Here is a 16,883-nt window from a genome sequence, read left to right on the forward strand (position 1 = left end):
AGAATAAGTCTTTTCTTGGTTTCTGTATTTGACTTATCTCCTTAGAAGTGGTGATAATGCAATATATTTTCCCTCAGGCAAGCCCACTGGAAGGAATTTCTTAAAATAAGTGGCCTGGCTTGCTTTCTTCTGCCATGGTTGTTTCTGTTTCATGTTACAGTGTGCGTGAAGGAAAATTGGAACATACACTTGCACGAGACTTGGTTCCAGGTGATACAGTTTGCCTTTCTGTTGGGGACAGAGTTCCTGCTGACTTGCGCTTGTTTGAGGTGAGTTTGATGTCTTAGTCTGTTTGAGCAGCTGTAACAAAATAACACATAAATGTACTTCTCACAGTCCCGGCGGCTGGAAGTCCAGGATCGAGGCACCAGCATGGTCACATCCTGGTGAGGACCCTTTTTCTGGTTCATAGCTGGTGCCTTCTTGCTATGTCCTCACATGGTGGAAGGGGCTAGAGAATATATCCAGACAAAACTCTTAACTCAAAAAGTTACATGCACCTCTATGTTCATAGCAGCACTATTCACAATAGCCAAGACATAGAAACAACCTAAATGTCCACTGACAGAGGAATGGCTAAAGAAGATGGGGTACATATATACAATGGAATATGACTCAGCCATAAAGAGAATGAAATAATTTGCAGCAATGGACCTAGAGATTATCATGCTAAGTGAGTAAGTCAGAAAGAAAAAGACAAATACCATATGATATCACTTATATGTGGAATCTAAAATAGGACACAAATGAACGTATCTACAAAACAGAAATAGACTCACAGACATAGAGAAAAGGCTTGTGGTTGCCAAGGTGGGGGGCGGGGAGAGGGATGGACTGGGAGTTTGGGGTTAGAAGACACAAACTATTACATATAGAATGGATAAACAACAGGGTCCTACCGTATAGCACAGAGAACTATATTCAGTATCCTGTAATAAACTATGATGGAAAACAATATGGAAAAATAATGTATATATATGTATAGCTGAATTGCTTTGTTGTACAGCAGAAATTAATCAACTATACTTCAATAAAAATAAAAAAATTAAAGAATGGTAACAGATGTATAACTAATTTAATAAAGAAAGGAGACAACTTTTCTAATCTAAAAGAAGGCAAAAAATAAGAAAAGAACAGAAATAGGAACATAGAATAAATAGATGGGTCAAATAGAGAACAAATAGTAGGAAGAGCTATAGAACCCCACTGTATTAGTGCTTATTTTAATTGTAAATGGATTAAATATTCACTTAAAACACTGAGATTATCAAAGTGATATAAAAAGCAAATGCAATTTAAAACAGTGACATATCTAAACATTTTTTTTCCCTTAAAATGTATCTGTTTTTCCCATAGAGTCTTTTGAGGTATCCATGTAGTAAATCAGCAGATCTTTATGGAAATGAGTGTCAGGCATTGTGGGAGACACAAAGATGGTGTGATAGAGTTCTTGCCCCCAGGGAGCAGACTGTTGGTGTACACAAATCACCATAACATAGAACTGCGTAAGTGAAAGAGAACTACAAAGAATGGAGTAGAAAATTTAGAAAAGGAAGAGGTTACTTCTGATTTGAGTGAAATGAGCATGCCTCAGACAACATTGCTCTGGTGGTTAATAATCGAAGGGTAGTACTGAACAGAGATGGAGCAGCAGCAGTATTTAGATCCCTGTGAGTGTTCTGGTATGTGATTAGAGCTGCAGTATGTTAAAGATAGAAAATGTATGGTAGAATCAGGGGGCCTTGGATATGAAGCTCCACTTCAGATTTTATTGGTTGGGATTTAGCTTTGAAGGTCATACCTAGCTGGCAATGATGTTACGTTTAATCCTGCCACCGTGTGTAGAATATGTTGAAGGGATGGAGGAAGGCACCTAGTATAAGAAGCCCTCATAGCCCATGAGAATGCCACTCTCATCTGTTATTGGAATTGACATGTACAGAGCTGTCATTCTTTGAATACCTAGTGTGTCCCAAAACATGAGCATTCTCATGTGGAGGTTATGGAAAGCCTGAAGAACATTTGGAGTTATAAGTACAAGCTTCATTTAATCTTGAAATAAAGAAAGGTCTTTCTTCCAAATACTTAAAATTTATCCTTAGAAAGATATCAGATTGCTTTAATTGTTGAGTGCAAATAATACAATACAGCAAGTATTGGGAATGTTAATTTTACTTTATTACCTTCTTTCTCCTCTTAGTAGGTCTTTTTATATCTTTTTTACTCATTTCTTGTCCCTTCCTCCTATCCCTAATATTTGGTTAATGACAAGACCTTGAATTATTCTTCCTTAGAGATGTAGTAGGCCTGTCACTTGATATAAATCATCTCCCCTCCCCCAAAGAACCATAATTTGAATCCATGAAGTTTTTGTCACCATTTATTCTGGAGTGCTTCTCTTCTAATTCAGAAGCAGACCTCCTCAGTGGGATAGTTAGAAGATGATTTTCCCATTGTTTGAATAATTTGAGCAGTATAACGACATAGAAACTTCAAAACACCTTTTGACTTGGTAAAGTATTTAAGGGTTTCATTTAAACAAGGGTTAATTGAGAATTATCTCAGATAATTAATAAAATTAATTTTCTCATATAGAAAAATACTTGTCAGAATATGGATTAGTACATATTTTATCCATTGAGCAAGTATATATCAAAGACTTACTGTGAGTTTAATAAGAGTGATTTTTGACATTTTAAAGCTTGATGCTGTAAAAATTAGAAGTGTATGCTTTGTGGAGTAATTGATCAGTTGTGATTGTTTTCCCCTTACTTGTTAACTTTTCAGACACTTCATCAGCACGTTTTATTTGGCAGTGCTGTGCTTAGGTTGATTTTGTTCCAGTTAATCCACTTTACATATATAGTAGAACATCTTTAATTCCTTCTGTCACTTCTCTCCCCTACCTGGTACCAGAGGCATGTTTTTGCAACTACTTTGATAGTAGATTGAGACAACATTCCTAAAAGAATTGAGCCTTTCCTGCTGCTTCTAGATTTAAATGTACTGACCGAAGACATAAGAAAGCTGATAAAGTGAAATTCTCTTCTGGACACAGGTTACTAACTTTTTGTAATTAAATTGGCTTATTGGAGTGTTGTTTGCTGAATCTGGTTGTGGTGAATAATTATGTAAGACTTGCTGGTTATTCGATGTTCCTACATGAAACAAGCTCTTTGTTACAGTATAAAGGAAACAGAAGACTCCTCAGTTATCCTTGGGATATATTGATTTTTCACAAATAAAGCACATGGATTTCACTTTGGAAAAAGCAAGCGTAGGACTTTTGCAGTATAGTTCTTTTCGTTTGGACATGGCCCATGGCCAAGGTTGCCACTTCAGCATTGTCATTGCTGCAACTCTAGGGTTCCTGTCATAATTTCAGTGGTTCAGACTTTGGCTGTAATTCTTGCGTGGGCCTGTAGTAGCATCTTGTCAGCAAGTTCAGTGACTCACTGCTATATAACTTTTATCTGGTATTTTCTGGCTGTGTCTTAAGTCAATTCAGGCTTCTGTAATAAAATACAGTAGACTGGGTGGCTTAAACAACAGATGTTTATATCTTATGGTTCTGGGTGCTGGGAAGTCCACAATCAGGGTCTGGCAGAATTGGGTTGTTGGTGAGGGTGCTCTTTTGTCTTGCAGTCTCTTTGCTATGTCTTTATATGGTAGAGAGAGTGATCTCTCTTCCTCTTACAAAGCCACTGATCCCATTATGTGGGCCTCACCTACATTACCTTCTTTAACTCTGATTACCTCCCAAGACACTATCTCCAGTTATCATCACATTACACTGGAGTTTAGGGCTTCAGCATGAATTTTGGGGGGACAGAATTCAGTCCATAGCCGGCTGAGTCTATCTTTGTAAAACCCTTTTTAAAGAAGATTAATATTGCTAACTTAAGGATTTCTGTATTTGGTCTTCTTGCCTGAGTCAGTTTTCCATGGCCAAGGAATGAGCGAATATGTGTTGGTGGCAGTAACCTTACCAGCATAGGAACCTCAGAATTATTTGTGGAGCTGGGATAGTAAAACTTAGATGAATTGAGCTATGGGCACGTTCTCCATTTTTTTCCCTTAGGATTTTTATTTTAATTTTTTAGTAGTAGTTGAGAAGAGATACCTCTGGCTAGTTAATTGGGGGCAGCCAAGGGATTGGTCAGACAGTGACTTTAGTTGAAGCAATCTTATAGACTATACATATCTGCATAACAGTACATTTTGCCTTTTTGGAAACATAACATATTTTCCATAATGTTCCAGGTAAAGTCTATATCAAAATTTGAACAAAGAATTCTTTGTAAGGGAAAACAATGTAAGAGTCAGAGGAAAAGAGGATTTCTTTTGGCTGTTGAAAATATTTTACCTCTTAGCTATAAGTTTTTAACTAAACCCAAAATATTGCCTGAAATGTAGCAAGATTTTCCTTCACTTGGAGTACTGAATGATTAATTCTATTGATACTTTCTTTTGTGGCTCATGTGTTAGGGTTATTAGCCCATATCATTCTTTGAAACTGTCTTCAAGATCTACACACAGGGTACAGTTACCACTTTTTTTTTCAAACCCAATTTTTGTTTAAATGGGAATGTCTTAATTTTTCATTTTTGAAAGATAGTTTTGCTGGATATAGAATTCTCTTTGATTTTTTTTTAAGCAGTTTAAATATGTTATTCTACTGGTTTTAGCTGCCATGGTTTCTGATAAGAAATGGGATGCTAATCTTATTGAGAATCCCTTGTACATGATAAGTTGCTTTGCTCTTTCTGTTTTCAAGCTTCTTTGTCTTTCAGCAGTTTGGTTATAATATCTCTCAGTGTAGATGTTTATGAGTTTATCCTGTTTGGAGTGTATTTGTCTTCTTTGATGTATAGATTCCTGTCTTTCATTAAATTTGGGAAGTTTTCACCCAATATTTCTTCAAATATTCTTTCTGCCCATTTCTAGTTTTTTTTTCTTCTAGGACTCTTATAATGCTTAAATTGGTATGCATTTTACACTTTGTCTTCCCTGGTATATGTGGTAGCCCTTCCAAGCCTTTATTTCTTCAAAGAACTTCCACCTTAGTCTCTTCCTTTTCAGTCTTTTGGTTGTGTCTGCTGCTTGCCCTGTTCTGTGCTTTGCCTGCTAGTATATGTCTTTAATCTTTTGGCAGATACCTAGAAAGCTACTCTAGCTGGAGTTGTGAATTAAAGGGGTGTGGGATGTGAATTAAAAGTCAGCCTCTGCACCAGTCCTTCAGAGAACTGCCATACAGGTCAAAACATACAACTATAGTATTTTAGGAGCAGGGTCCAGGAACAGAAGCTTCCATCCCCACAGCTATTGCTGCTTCTCTTGGGAATGAGGCGTAGCAGACAGGCAAATAAAAATGCCTTTTTCTTCTCAAGCATTTCCCTGGTTGCTTTTTTATTCCAGAGTTTATTCTGTCAGTTTTTGCCAGCTTATGATTTTTTAGTGGAGGGACCAGTTGTTTGAGTGCCGTGCTCTACTATTTTCTGTGATGTTACTCCTGAGTTGTAAGTTTTTATATTGACTTCAGTGTATTTTTTTGGCAGGTAAATTTGATAAATTGATTTATAGTATGTTGCTCCCTCCTTATTGTGATTTATCACTGAAACTTCGCTTTTAAATTTCTGAATTATTAAACTTATATACATACTTGTAAAAAAGCAATTTACAAACATCTTAGGAAGTAGAGATTTTAAATTAGCTGTTGAAAGAAATTGACTAGAATGTTGGAAAAGGTGTATGTTGTATTTGTGGAATGTGGAAATATTCATATTCACTAAAAGCTATTTGATATAATCACTTGTGTTTGACTTTGGAAAAGATGTATTTTTCTTTAATAGTATCATACAATTGAGAAAACCATTCCATACTTAGAGCAATAGGAGTGTTCGTTCTCTAAGATTGTATAAGCTGGAGCTCTGCTTAGTGTTTTGTTGTCTGATTTTTATAGTTCAGTGGTTAAAAACTGTTGTGAGCTGAGGAATGCTATTCATTTTAAAATGCTGAAGAGAAATAACTCTTTTTTTCCTCAGTAAGTCACTAGAATTTAAAAAGACAATATGGGTGGGTTAGAAGTGAGACTTAGTGTCTTTGTTTTAAGAGTATCATTTTACATTGGTAGGAAAGGACTGTTGCAAAAATAGGTCCCCTTTTGAAATTTTTTTTTTTTGCTGTACGCGGGCCTCTCACTGTTGTGGCCTCTCCCGTTGCGGAGCACAGGCTCCGGACGCTCAGGCTTAGCGGCCACTGCTCACGGGCCTAGCCACTCCATGGCATGTGGGATCTCCCCGGACCGGGGCACGAACCCATGTCCCCTGCATCGGCAGGCGGATTCTCAACCACTGCGCCACCAGGGAAGCCCCCCTTTTGAAATTTTGTTCCTTTTAATAGTCTTACTGAAATATCCTATAAATCATTGTTAACCGAATTTAAATTATTGCCTTTAAATTATTGACAACCTGATCAAGTTCAATCTGTACTCTTTTTTTTTTTTAAAAATAAGAACCACTGAATGTACACTTTTTGTTGCTGCACGTGGGCTTTCTCTAGTTGCGGTGAGCGGGGGCTACTCTTTGTTGTGGTGCACGGGCTTCTCATTGCAGTGGCTTCTCTTGTGGAGCATGGGCTCTAGGTGCACGGGCTTCAGTAGTTGTGGCACACGGGCTCAGTAGTTGTGGCTCGGGGGCGGCTCTAGAGTGCAGGCTCAGTAGTTGTGGCACACGGGCTTAGTTGCTCCGTGGCATGTGGGATCTTCTTGGACCAGGGACCAAACACCTGCACCACCAGGGAAGTCCCTGAATCCATACTCTTAAGTCAAGTTTGCAAGCATTTACCATGGGATAAAATTCATTTCATGTAACACTTGGTTGGTTGGGTTTTGCTTAATAAGCTAGAGCTCATGAAGAATTTTTAATTATATTTTCCTTCATTTGAATAAACAGTAAGAGGAATCTTAATTTTTGAGAGCATAAGTAAGAAATTTTATCATGATCAGGCAGTTGCAGATGAATATTTTGGAAGATTCATTTCTGGGGAAAGAAATCTATTTCTGATTTGCTTTTAATTCTGGACTGGAGGTGATTAACCTAGCAGCATACAGGATACCAAGATGTTCTCTAGTTTATGAACTTATTTGTAGTTACCAGTTGTACCATATTAACTGTAATTTTTTTAAGCAGTCACTTTTTGCTTTCCAGGAAACCTTTGTGACTTTGGCATTTACCTTATTTCTGCCTAATGTTTTATAGGAATAATCCTGTGAATTATTTTCAACCATTTAAATTCTGTAGGTGTTAAATATTCAGATTGTGGGATTATGTATGCATCTTGATTCTTATTTACATTCTGCTTTTTGAACTGTGTTGTGTCTTATTTACACCTCCACCATAGTGCCTGAGGAAGAATGAAGAGAAAGCAGAACATAATCAGTTTCCTTATTAACAGCTTTTCTGAAGGTTTTATGTTTAAACTTGGATGGAAGGCATGGAGCTGGCTGATTCTTTGACTTAATTTTATCCTAACCTTTCTCTCATGAATGCAATGGATAAATGACTCTAATGTCTTTCTTCTCAGGTGAATTAAATTGTGACTAATTTTATCCTAACCTTTCTCTCATGAATGCAATGGATAAATGACTCTAATGTCTTTCTTCTCAGGTGAATTAAATTGTGACTTTGTTAAAGTGTAATAATTAGGCTTGCCTACTTTATTAAGGTACTACCCTTCTTAGAAATGACTTCCTTCCCCTTACTCTCTCAAAACTGCATCCTGTGAAAACTTGCAGTCACCATTAAGAGAAACTGACTTGTCACTTAGAAAATACTCTTGTTCAAGGGACAGTTGAGAGCTATGCTACAATGTATGATTTAGACAAATTTCATTAATAATGTGTTGTTAATTTAACAGATTTATAATTATATAGGAAAAAAAGATAAGGACCCAAAGCTCCCTTTCCTTCCACATTAGTTTGTATACTAACACAGGGCTGATTGTTGTTGTACAAAAAATTACATGCCTCTTTTCTGTAGAAAAACCTGATTTGAACAAAAATTCTTACTCTCTTAAATGGTTATTGCACTGCTGAGGCTGACACTGAAGAGCTGGGTCCCTGACAGAGTCAGTAAAAGCCATGCTTCCCCCATCTTTTTTTTTTTTTTTTTTTTTTGCGGTACGCGGGCTTCTCACCGCTGTGGCCTCTCCCGTTGTGGAGCACAGGCTCTGGACACGCAGGCCCAGCGGCCATGGCTCACGGATCCATCCGCTCCGCGGCATGTGGGATCTTCCCGGACCAGGGCACAAACCTGTGTCCCCTGCATCGGCAGGCGGACTCTCAACCACTGCGCCACCAGGGAAGCCCACCCCCTCTTTTTAAAAAGTCAGATTTTTTTTTTTGTATTCCTTGACAACCACCTAATGTTAGTATTTATCCTTGTTTAAGATTTACATTTGAAATAAAAATTCTTCAGTGGGAAAACGTAAATTTCAACTTTCTCACAGACAAAGGAGTTCTATAGCTTGTATGCAAGTATTTGTTTTTAAATATTCGCAGGTTTTTCTTACTAAGAGCTTAGAAAATTACAAGCAGTTCTGATTTTTGTAACAAGCATTAAAGAGAAACTTGCTAAACAAAATAAACTTTTTGTAATTTAGAAGAATAGGAGTTAATTTTAACGTTTGGGTTTCATCTCCATAGCTTATAAGCTGTGTGATGTTGGGTGAGGCACTTAATCCTTCAGTATGTCTGTAAAATAGGGATAATACTACCAGTGCTTGCCTCACTGGAGTTGCTAGTAGCTAAGTAGCTGTTAGTGGATAACTTAGTATAGGTGTGTGGCATGGTGCCTAGCAGATAGTGAACAAGGAAGTGTCAACTGACTGTTGTTAGTATTAGCATCATCTTTGAAGAAAGATCTAACTTTTTTCTTACTTGGTAATAAATGTGTTAGTGTGAAAAATTATATAGACCTAAGATTAATTTGGGAAGAAGAGTCAAGTAACTGTGTTCTTTTAATAAAAAAAAATTCATTGCTTTTGAACATGGCAGGTGTTTTTTTTTGAATCTGTAGTTGTGGTGAAGTAATGAACCCACATTTACCTGGCTTATCTTTGCATACATAATTATATAAAATGGGAAGCCTTTTAAAGACTAAAGGACTGTCAGATCTGTGTTTTAAGGAATACTTTTTATAAGCCTATTTTGATACTAAAATCTATCACATTTACATGGTACTAAACTTTCAGGAAATGCTAACACAGTTTGGCCTCTCTGGAGTTGTATGATATAATTTATTTTTGTTCTGAACATTCTTAAACTTTATGATCTAATGTTATAAACTTTGGATTATATTTGCAGTGTTACATGCCTGCCTAGCACAGGAACGCACCTAGCATGTTCCTGCCCCTACAGGCTTTGTACTTTGTGCTTCTTTTGCCTAGAACCCTTCCTCCCTGATTATGGCCCAACCTGGGGCCCTCACGCCAGTCAGGGCTCTGCAAAAGGGTCATCTGCTTTTGAGAGATGTTCTCCTTCTATCTAAGTGTCACTCTCCATTCTTACCATGTATTTTCCCCCACTATCAAGCATTGTATTATCCACTCTTGTTTATTTTTTCAAATCAGTTTCCCATTAGAATAAAAGCTGAGGGCAGCAGTAAACTTTGTTTACTGCTGATTCTCACTCTGTGTGATATAGTACAGGGCCTGGCATATTATAAGTATTAATAAATACTTTTTAAGTGAATGAATCAGTGGCGTTGATCAAGTCAAAAGTTTTATTATGTAGATGGGGAGAAAGAATTCATGAACTCAATTTTTAATAATTATTTTCTGTGAGATTTTTTTAAGGTATTTATGGTCATAACAAAGTAACCATTTAAATAGATGAGATTTATTCCCCTTCCCCACCCCACAAAAAAGAAAAAACAGGATTTAAATTTAGAGTACTTGGTACATAGTAGGAATTGTCAATCAGGAGGCCCAATTCAGAACACCAGCTCAGTTTATAATAGCAGTGAGACTGCACATTTAACTGCTCTGGGTTCATTTTCTTATCTTGTTTTCTTTCTAGGATCTAACCCAGTGCCTGGTACATAGTTAAGGTAGTCAGTAAATGTTGCTTAGGTGAGTGAATGAACGTATAAAAGGAGTAAAATCATGAACTAGTTTCTAGTTTCCCAAAGAACCTCCTAATGATCCTTGAACTAGAGCTTCTGGAATAAAATGGATCAAAGATGTTTGGAAAACACTCTTCTGTTGATTCTGAAACCTGAGTGCGACATCAGAATTACCTGGAGGGCTTGTAAATGCAGTCTGTTAGGTTCACTCTCCCCACCTCCTTGTTTGCAGTAGGGCAGTGAATTTCTTAACAAGCTCTGAGGTGTTAGAGGTGATGCTGGTTCTGCTAAGACCACACTTCCACAACCCCTGCTGTATCTGTATTCCTTTTGAGGTGCCTCATGCTGGTGCATTGTAAGTTTTGAGAAGCACTATGGTAGGGGAAGCTGTTTAGTTAACACAGTGTTTCTAAAACTTCCTTGACCAGAGCACTCCTCCCTTGGATGTGTGTGTATATATGTGTGTGTCGGTTTATCAGTGATCATCCCTCTATAACACTATACACAATGCCTATTAACATCCTTGGAACTGTTGTTCTGTGGGCCATACTTAGAAACAGAGCCAGGTCACATCTGCAGTATTTTCCACGTATAAAATGATGATTTTTTTTTTTCATGCTTGGGTAGGTGAATTCTTAATTGTGTTAGGAGTGCAGCCTTCAGTATTGAACCCCATTGCAGAGTTGGATGGTGATATGATATTCATGATCTGCATGGAAACATTTATATACATTTTTGATTCTTGCTGACATAAATTTAGAATAAATGTAGGGATGTATAGCAAAAACAATTTCATGAAAATTAAACCCAAAATGATGAAATTATTTATTTCTCAGTACCTTTTATATCTTTCAGTCATATTTCTCTTCTGTTATAGTTGGTTTAAATCTGTCAAACCCATTTTCAGGACTTTAGGATATGGCAAAATTAGGAAATAATTTTAGAACTCATGAGAGTCGAGTTTTTTCTAAATAAAGATTGTCTCAGCTAGTGTCTCCTTTTCCCTAGTTGTAGTTGGAAGTTTAGGCTAATTTTGTCTCATGGTTCTGTCTACTTCGTATGTAGCTTTTGTTGACTTAGCTTCGTTTGTTTTTTTTGGCTTCATCGGGTCTTCGTTGCTGTGTGCGGGCTTTCTCTAGTTGCTGTGAGGGGGAGTGGTTACTCTTCCTTGTGGTGCACAGGCTTCTCATTGTGGTGGCTTCTCTTGTTGCGGAGCACAGGTTCTAGGCGCATGGGCTTCAGTAGTTGTGGCTCACGGGCTCTAGAGCACAGGCTCAGTAGTTGTGGCACACTGGCCTAGTTGCTCCGCGACATGTGAGATCTTCCCGGACCAGGGCTTGAACCCATGTCCCCTGCATTGTCAGGCAGATTCTTAACCACTGCGCCACCAGGGAAGTCCCTTGCTTCGTTTTTAAATATGGTTGTACTAGTCTAGTCTACTGTCTTAAAGTAGTGGATATGATAAAAGATTTGGTTAATTTATAGAAGGGAGGATATCTGTGGAAGGAGTGATGGTTACAAACTCCTTAGATGTTAAGTTTAGCAGAGAGAGTCTTCAAACTTGAACTTACTGGAGTCTTTATGTTCCCCAAGGCTGTGGATCTTTCCATTGATGAGTCCAGCTTGACAGGAGAGACAACACCTTGTTCTAAGGTGACAGCTCCTCAGCTGGCTGCCACTAATGGAGATCTTGCATCAAGAAGTAACATTGCCTTCATGGGAACACTGGTCAGATGTGGCAAAGCAAAGGTAAATTTTCTTTCTCATTTTCAAGATAGCAGTTCCTTTGTTTTCAACCATTTCCTCAGTTCTTTTTTGGCTAGTTTTATGTGGAGCTTTTAAAAATATATGACGAAGAAATGGCAGAATTGAACCTAATCCTTGGCAGATATTTGTGAGACTAAGGAGAAGCCATGTCCCTGAGGTATAATACATCCATAGTTCTGCCACTTACCAGGTAATGGATCCTGTAAAATCATAGACCTCAGTACCTGTTCTTTTCTTTCTTTTTTCTTTTTTTGATAGAACCAGTGGCTTGTGGATATGTTCACCATTGGTTAAATAAAATTTCAATTTAGTTGATATGATACTGGCTATAATATTCGGACTACATATCACTCTCCTACTGATTGATTTCAAATATTTTATTTGCGGGATTTTAATATTACACAAATGTAAAAGGCATCATTCAATAGCATTTCAGAGGGAAACTACATTAAATGTCTCTACTGAGTATAAGAAAGGTTCAAATTTCAGAAATATTAACTTAGACAAAAAAATGGGCCACAGAATTGAGTCAGTAATAAGTTTAATGAGATGTTTGTTTTCAAGAATCTGTAGTAACATCAAAAGTAAATTTGCTGAGGGAACCTTGGATACGTATGTCAGACATCTTGACTGTGGGTGGCTTTGGAGAAAGGGAATGAAGGGGTTTTGTTTTTTGGTTGAGAGAGGTGATTCCATCTGAATGTAAATATGTTTTCTTGTTTTTCCCTTTAGGGTATTGTCATTGGAACAGGAGAAAATTCTGAATTTGGAGAGGTTTTTAAAATGATGCAAGCAGAGGAAGTGAGTAACAAACTTAGTTTGTTAATGATGTTTTAGTTTGAAATTCGAAATATTTTCCATTGTAAGTAGAGGAAAAGAGAATATTGGAGGATTATTTTGTTAATTTTGGAGGTAATATTTTATTCAGAATATCACTCAGTTGTCTGTGCTTAAAATCATAATTGGAAAGCCTGTAATTGGAAGGGTTTGAATTAACACGTAATATTCTGAAATATTCTGATGTTTATTGATTGTTCATAGGAGAAGAAGGTTTAGCCAGTTATTTATAAGGCTTATTATTTTTAGAAATTAGCTTTATCATATTAAATTTAAAGATTACTAAATAGTATATTTGTACTTTAGAACATGTCTTCTACCAAAATTCCCAACTTTACATAATTCCAAGTATCTGGAGAAAAAAAGATTGCAAAGTGAAATAACTTGGAAGATGCCCTTGTTGAAGGTTATTGAAGATTAGTTCTCTCATTTAAAATATCTTCTTATATTTAAAAAAGAAGTTGCATTCTACAAATATCATTTTCTTCTCAAATTATCTGGATTTCTCAGGTAGCCTGCCAAGACTCCCATATGTGATGCAGTGTGTAAAACCGTCCCAAGCTTGGGGGTGAAGGGATCGCCAGAGATCAGGGAGCCAACAGGGTAAAAAGACTTGGGTTACAAGCATCTTTGTAAGGAGAAAGAGTAGAAAAATGAGGGGCTGCTGATGATAATGAAGTCCTGGGGAAGCTGCTAGGGAGAACAGATTTTTCCTCATAGAGGCATAGAGAGCACGGACCTTTTCAAATAAACGGGTTTTTAACAGTCTAGGCCTCGCAGTTTTCTCAGTGAAGGAGCTAAAACTTACCTCAAGGGAGAGTTGTGTATGTCATGGGTGTGTTAAGCACGAGCATGTGTGTGTCAAACACTTAGAGTCCCTGGCACCTAGTAAAGCTCACTAAATTTAGGTAATTGGGTAATTGTGGTGACATTCTTCTCCACTTTGTCAAGGCACCAAAAACCCCTCTGCAGAAGAGCATGGACCTCTTAGGAAAACAACTTTCCTTTTACTCCTTTGGTATAATAGGTAAGAGAAGAGTGAGTATGTATATCTCCTATATTTACTTAGGTTTATTTTTTGAGTGGGAAGGGGGAGTTAGATACATACATAGAAAAATTCCATTCATTCATTCATTTATTCAGCTACTATTACTTTTTTTAAACTATAAAACTAATCCCCAGCTGTTGTTCTTTTCTACAAAGATAAAATAGAACTCTGTAATTCCTGTAATCAAAGAACATTTCTATAAACATTTTACTATTTGTCTTTCTTGTCTTCAATAAAATATGATAGTATTGTGTTATGACTACTCTTCTAAAACAAATTTAAAGGTTGTATAGTATTCCATTGTGTGAATATGTGTGTGTATACATATATAAAAAGCCAGTTCTCTTTTAGACATTTGTGTAGGTTTTTAAAGTTTTAAAAAATTGTGTTAAGTGATTCTTCAGTGCAAGTATCTTATTATAAACACCTCTCATTTCCTTAGGATAAATTCCTGAAAGTGAAATTATTGGGTCAAAGAGTATCTGTGTGATTTTAAAATTTTTGGCATGTTTTTAAAGGCTTTTGTTTCATATTGCCAAATATCCTCCATCAACAAGATAAAAGTCTCTCTTCCAGCACCCTTGCCAGCTTTTTTGTCATTAACTTAATAGGTGAAGAAAAGTCTTCTCATTGTTTTATTTCAAAATTCACTATTCGAGAAACTGAACACTTTGTCATATGTGTTAGTCCTTTTTATTTTATGACCTGCTGGTTTATTTCTTTTGTCCCTCTTCTTTTGTGGTATAAGTCTTAGATTGGCCACAGCTCTTTGTATACTTAGGCTATTAATCCTTTTGTTGTTTAAGTTATAAGTATTTTTTTCTCCTGATTTTTAAATTGCTTTTGAGGGCTGTGTAATAAACTTGGTAGGGAGGGGAGAGATGTGTGTAATGAAACGGTCTCTTGCCTGAGATTATCACCCTCCTGTTGATAATTAGTGCAGTTAAGTTTCTGTCTGTGTTCTATTCATGAAGGCTCTCCCAACCCCATGTGGGAGAATGTTTTTTGTTTATAGTTATTTAAACATCACTATACTACTTTAGTTTTTACTTTTGACACTTAATTTTACTATTTTATTTAGAATTTATTTTAGTATAAGACTTTAGGTAGAGTTATTACTTTATTACTCAAAAGTTAATTATCCTAGTACCATCAATTCCATAGTCCATTCTTAATTCACTGAGTTGAAACAACATCTTTATCATGACATTAAACACATCAATTTTGGAGTCTTTTCTGTTTCTTTCTTTCTTTCTTTCCTTTTTTAAAGAGAAAAGTAAAATGTTTATTGGAAAAGCAGAGCACATGCGGAAAGATGCGTGGATGAACTCTGCGAGAGAGTCCTTCTCTGTTTAATTCTTCCATATGTTATTTTAATTTTTCTTGCTAGCTTTTAAGATAACAATGCAATTTTAAGACAACATTTCTGCTGTACAGTTTCAGTGAAATAACTTCTTAAATATTAATCCTGTTGATCCATTTCTCATTATCATAAACATACAGTAGAAGCTGGGAAGGTATTTCATTATTTTGTTTAAATGGTGTGTATGTTCTCATAGCTCCCTTCATTTGGTTATTGCTGTTTATTTTTTAGACTTTATAGTGAATTTGGTAAATTGAAGGGCAGTTTAACCAATTAAATCTTTCCAGTTTATATTAGCACTGTACCATTAAACCACGTCAAATTTAGTGATAAAAAATTTTCAACTTTATGGTTACCTGGTTTTAAATGCATTGGACATAATTTTTCTTGTTAGGATAGTATATGGAATAGGAGAAGGATCAAGATCAAAATGAAGGGTCAGCAGACTTTTTGGTAAAGCGCCAGATAGTAAATGTTTCAGTCTTTGGTTCGTACGTTCTGTGTTGGAAATACTCAACTTTGCCATCAGCACGAAAGCAACCACAGACAATTTACAAACAATGGGTGTGGCTGTGTTCCAACAAACTATTTACAAAAACACGTAAGAGGGCCATAGATTGTATAGTTTGCTGGACTCTGGTATAATTCACTGGACAAAATTTCTTTTATCAGGATAGTATTTGGGATGGGATCTGGATCATTATTTTGTAGTTGCAGAAAGATGAAGGAAACCTTGTTTTCAATGTCCATATTGATCTAGAATACAGTCTCGAAGTTATTTTATTAAAACTCTGATACAGTGTTTTTCCTCACAAAACCAGTGGTACATCCTTTGTGCCGCCCCCCCCCCTTCTTTTCAAAGATAAAGAAGAGAGTAAAGAATCAGCTGTTTGGTTTATGTTAATTTGTTTCTAACTTTTAAACACTGTAAAGGTAGTAATTTTTAAATGTTAATTGCAGTTTGGCTGTCTTAACAATGTCTTATATCATTCTTTGAGCCAAGTCCTAAGTACTCCTTGGTTTGTAGTACAAACTTAATGTGCAGTGTCTGGATACTGAGTTATGAGAAGTAAAGTTCCAGGGTTTATTTTTGCGAACCTCATAGTTAAGAGAAAACCTATATGTATATGCTGCCTTCTTTTTTTTCCCCCACTGTACGAAAATACTGTCCTCTTATATTGGGAACTCTCAGATATTATTACTTTAAGGGATGGGTGGCAGCAGTGGCAACAAAAGGTGAAACTGTAGGCGTGTGCATGCGTACACAGCTTTAACCTTAAGATTAAATTAATCTCATCTGCTTAATGGATTTTTGTAAAATCTTATAATTGTGATCTGATAAACTTTCCCTTTTATATCAAGGGACTTTTGCTGCCCTCAGCTTTCTGTTCTATCCGTTCTATGCCCAGGTGATTTTATATATAAAAGGGAAAAATAGCTGTTTGATTCTGTTACAGGTATCATCATGTTGGTTGGCTGGTTACTAGGAAAAGATATCCTGGAAATGTTTACTATTAGTGTAAGGTAAGTTCTGATAGTTTGTTTATAATTTGAAGTCTCTTTTTGCCTCTCATTTCTTTGTTAGTCATAGCTTATGTTCCATTATGGAGGTATTATACGAGCACATAAGAGTATATTAACTCTACTTAAATAGTTCAGAATTCATATGTTGAAATGAGCTCCAGGAAAATGAAAACCTGTGTATATGCAGTGGAGAAACCCCACACTACATGTCTGGTATTAT

The 16,883-nt window shown here is 36.4% G+C and overlaps 1 protein-coding gene across 5 annotated transcripts in view; it reads left to right on the forward strand.

Annotated features, from left to right (window-relative positions):
• The window catches only part of ATP2C1 (ATPase secretory pathway Ca2+ transporting 1), a 124,903-nt gene that overhangs the window by 63,559 nt on the left and 44,461 nt on the right, over positions 1-16,883 (forward strand). For all 5 annotated transcript variants that reach the window (XM_082625185.1, XM_082625189.1, XM_082625186.1 and 2 more), the window contains 5 exons: positions 161-269; positions 11,718-11,873; positions 12,624-12,692; positions 13,680-13,755; positions 16,597-16,663. In XM_082625185.1, the coding sequence (XP_082481311.1) occupies positions 161-269; positions 11,718-11,873; positions 12,624-12,692; positions 13,680-13,755; positions 16,597-16,663 (477 nt within the window). The remainder of the gene's footprint in view (positions 1-160; positions 270-11,717; positions 11,874-12,623; positions 12,693-13,679; positions 13,756-16,596; positions 16,664-16,883) is intronic.

The sequence above is a fragment of the Mesoplodon mirus genome, assembly GCF_964341445.2.
Source record: "Mesoplodon mirus genome assembly, chromosome: 6".
Lineage (NCBI taxonomy): Eukaryota > Metazoa > Chordata > Mammalia > Artiodactyla > Ziphiidae > Mesoplodon > Mesoplodon mirus.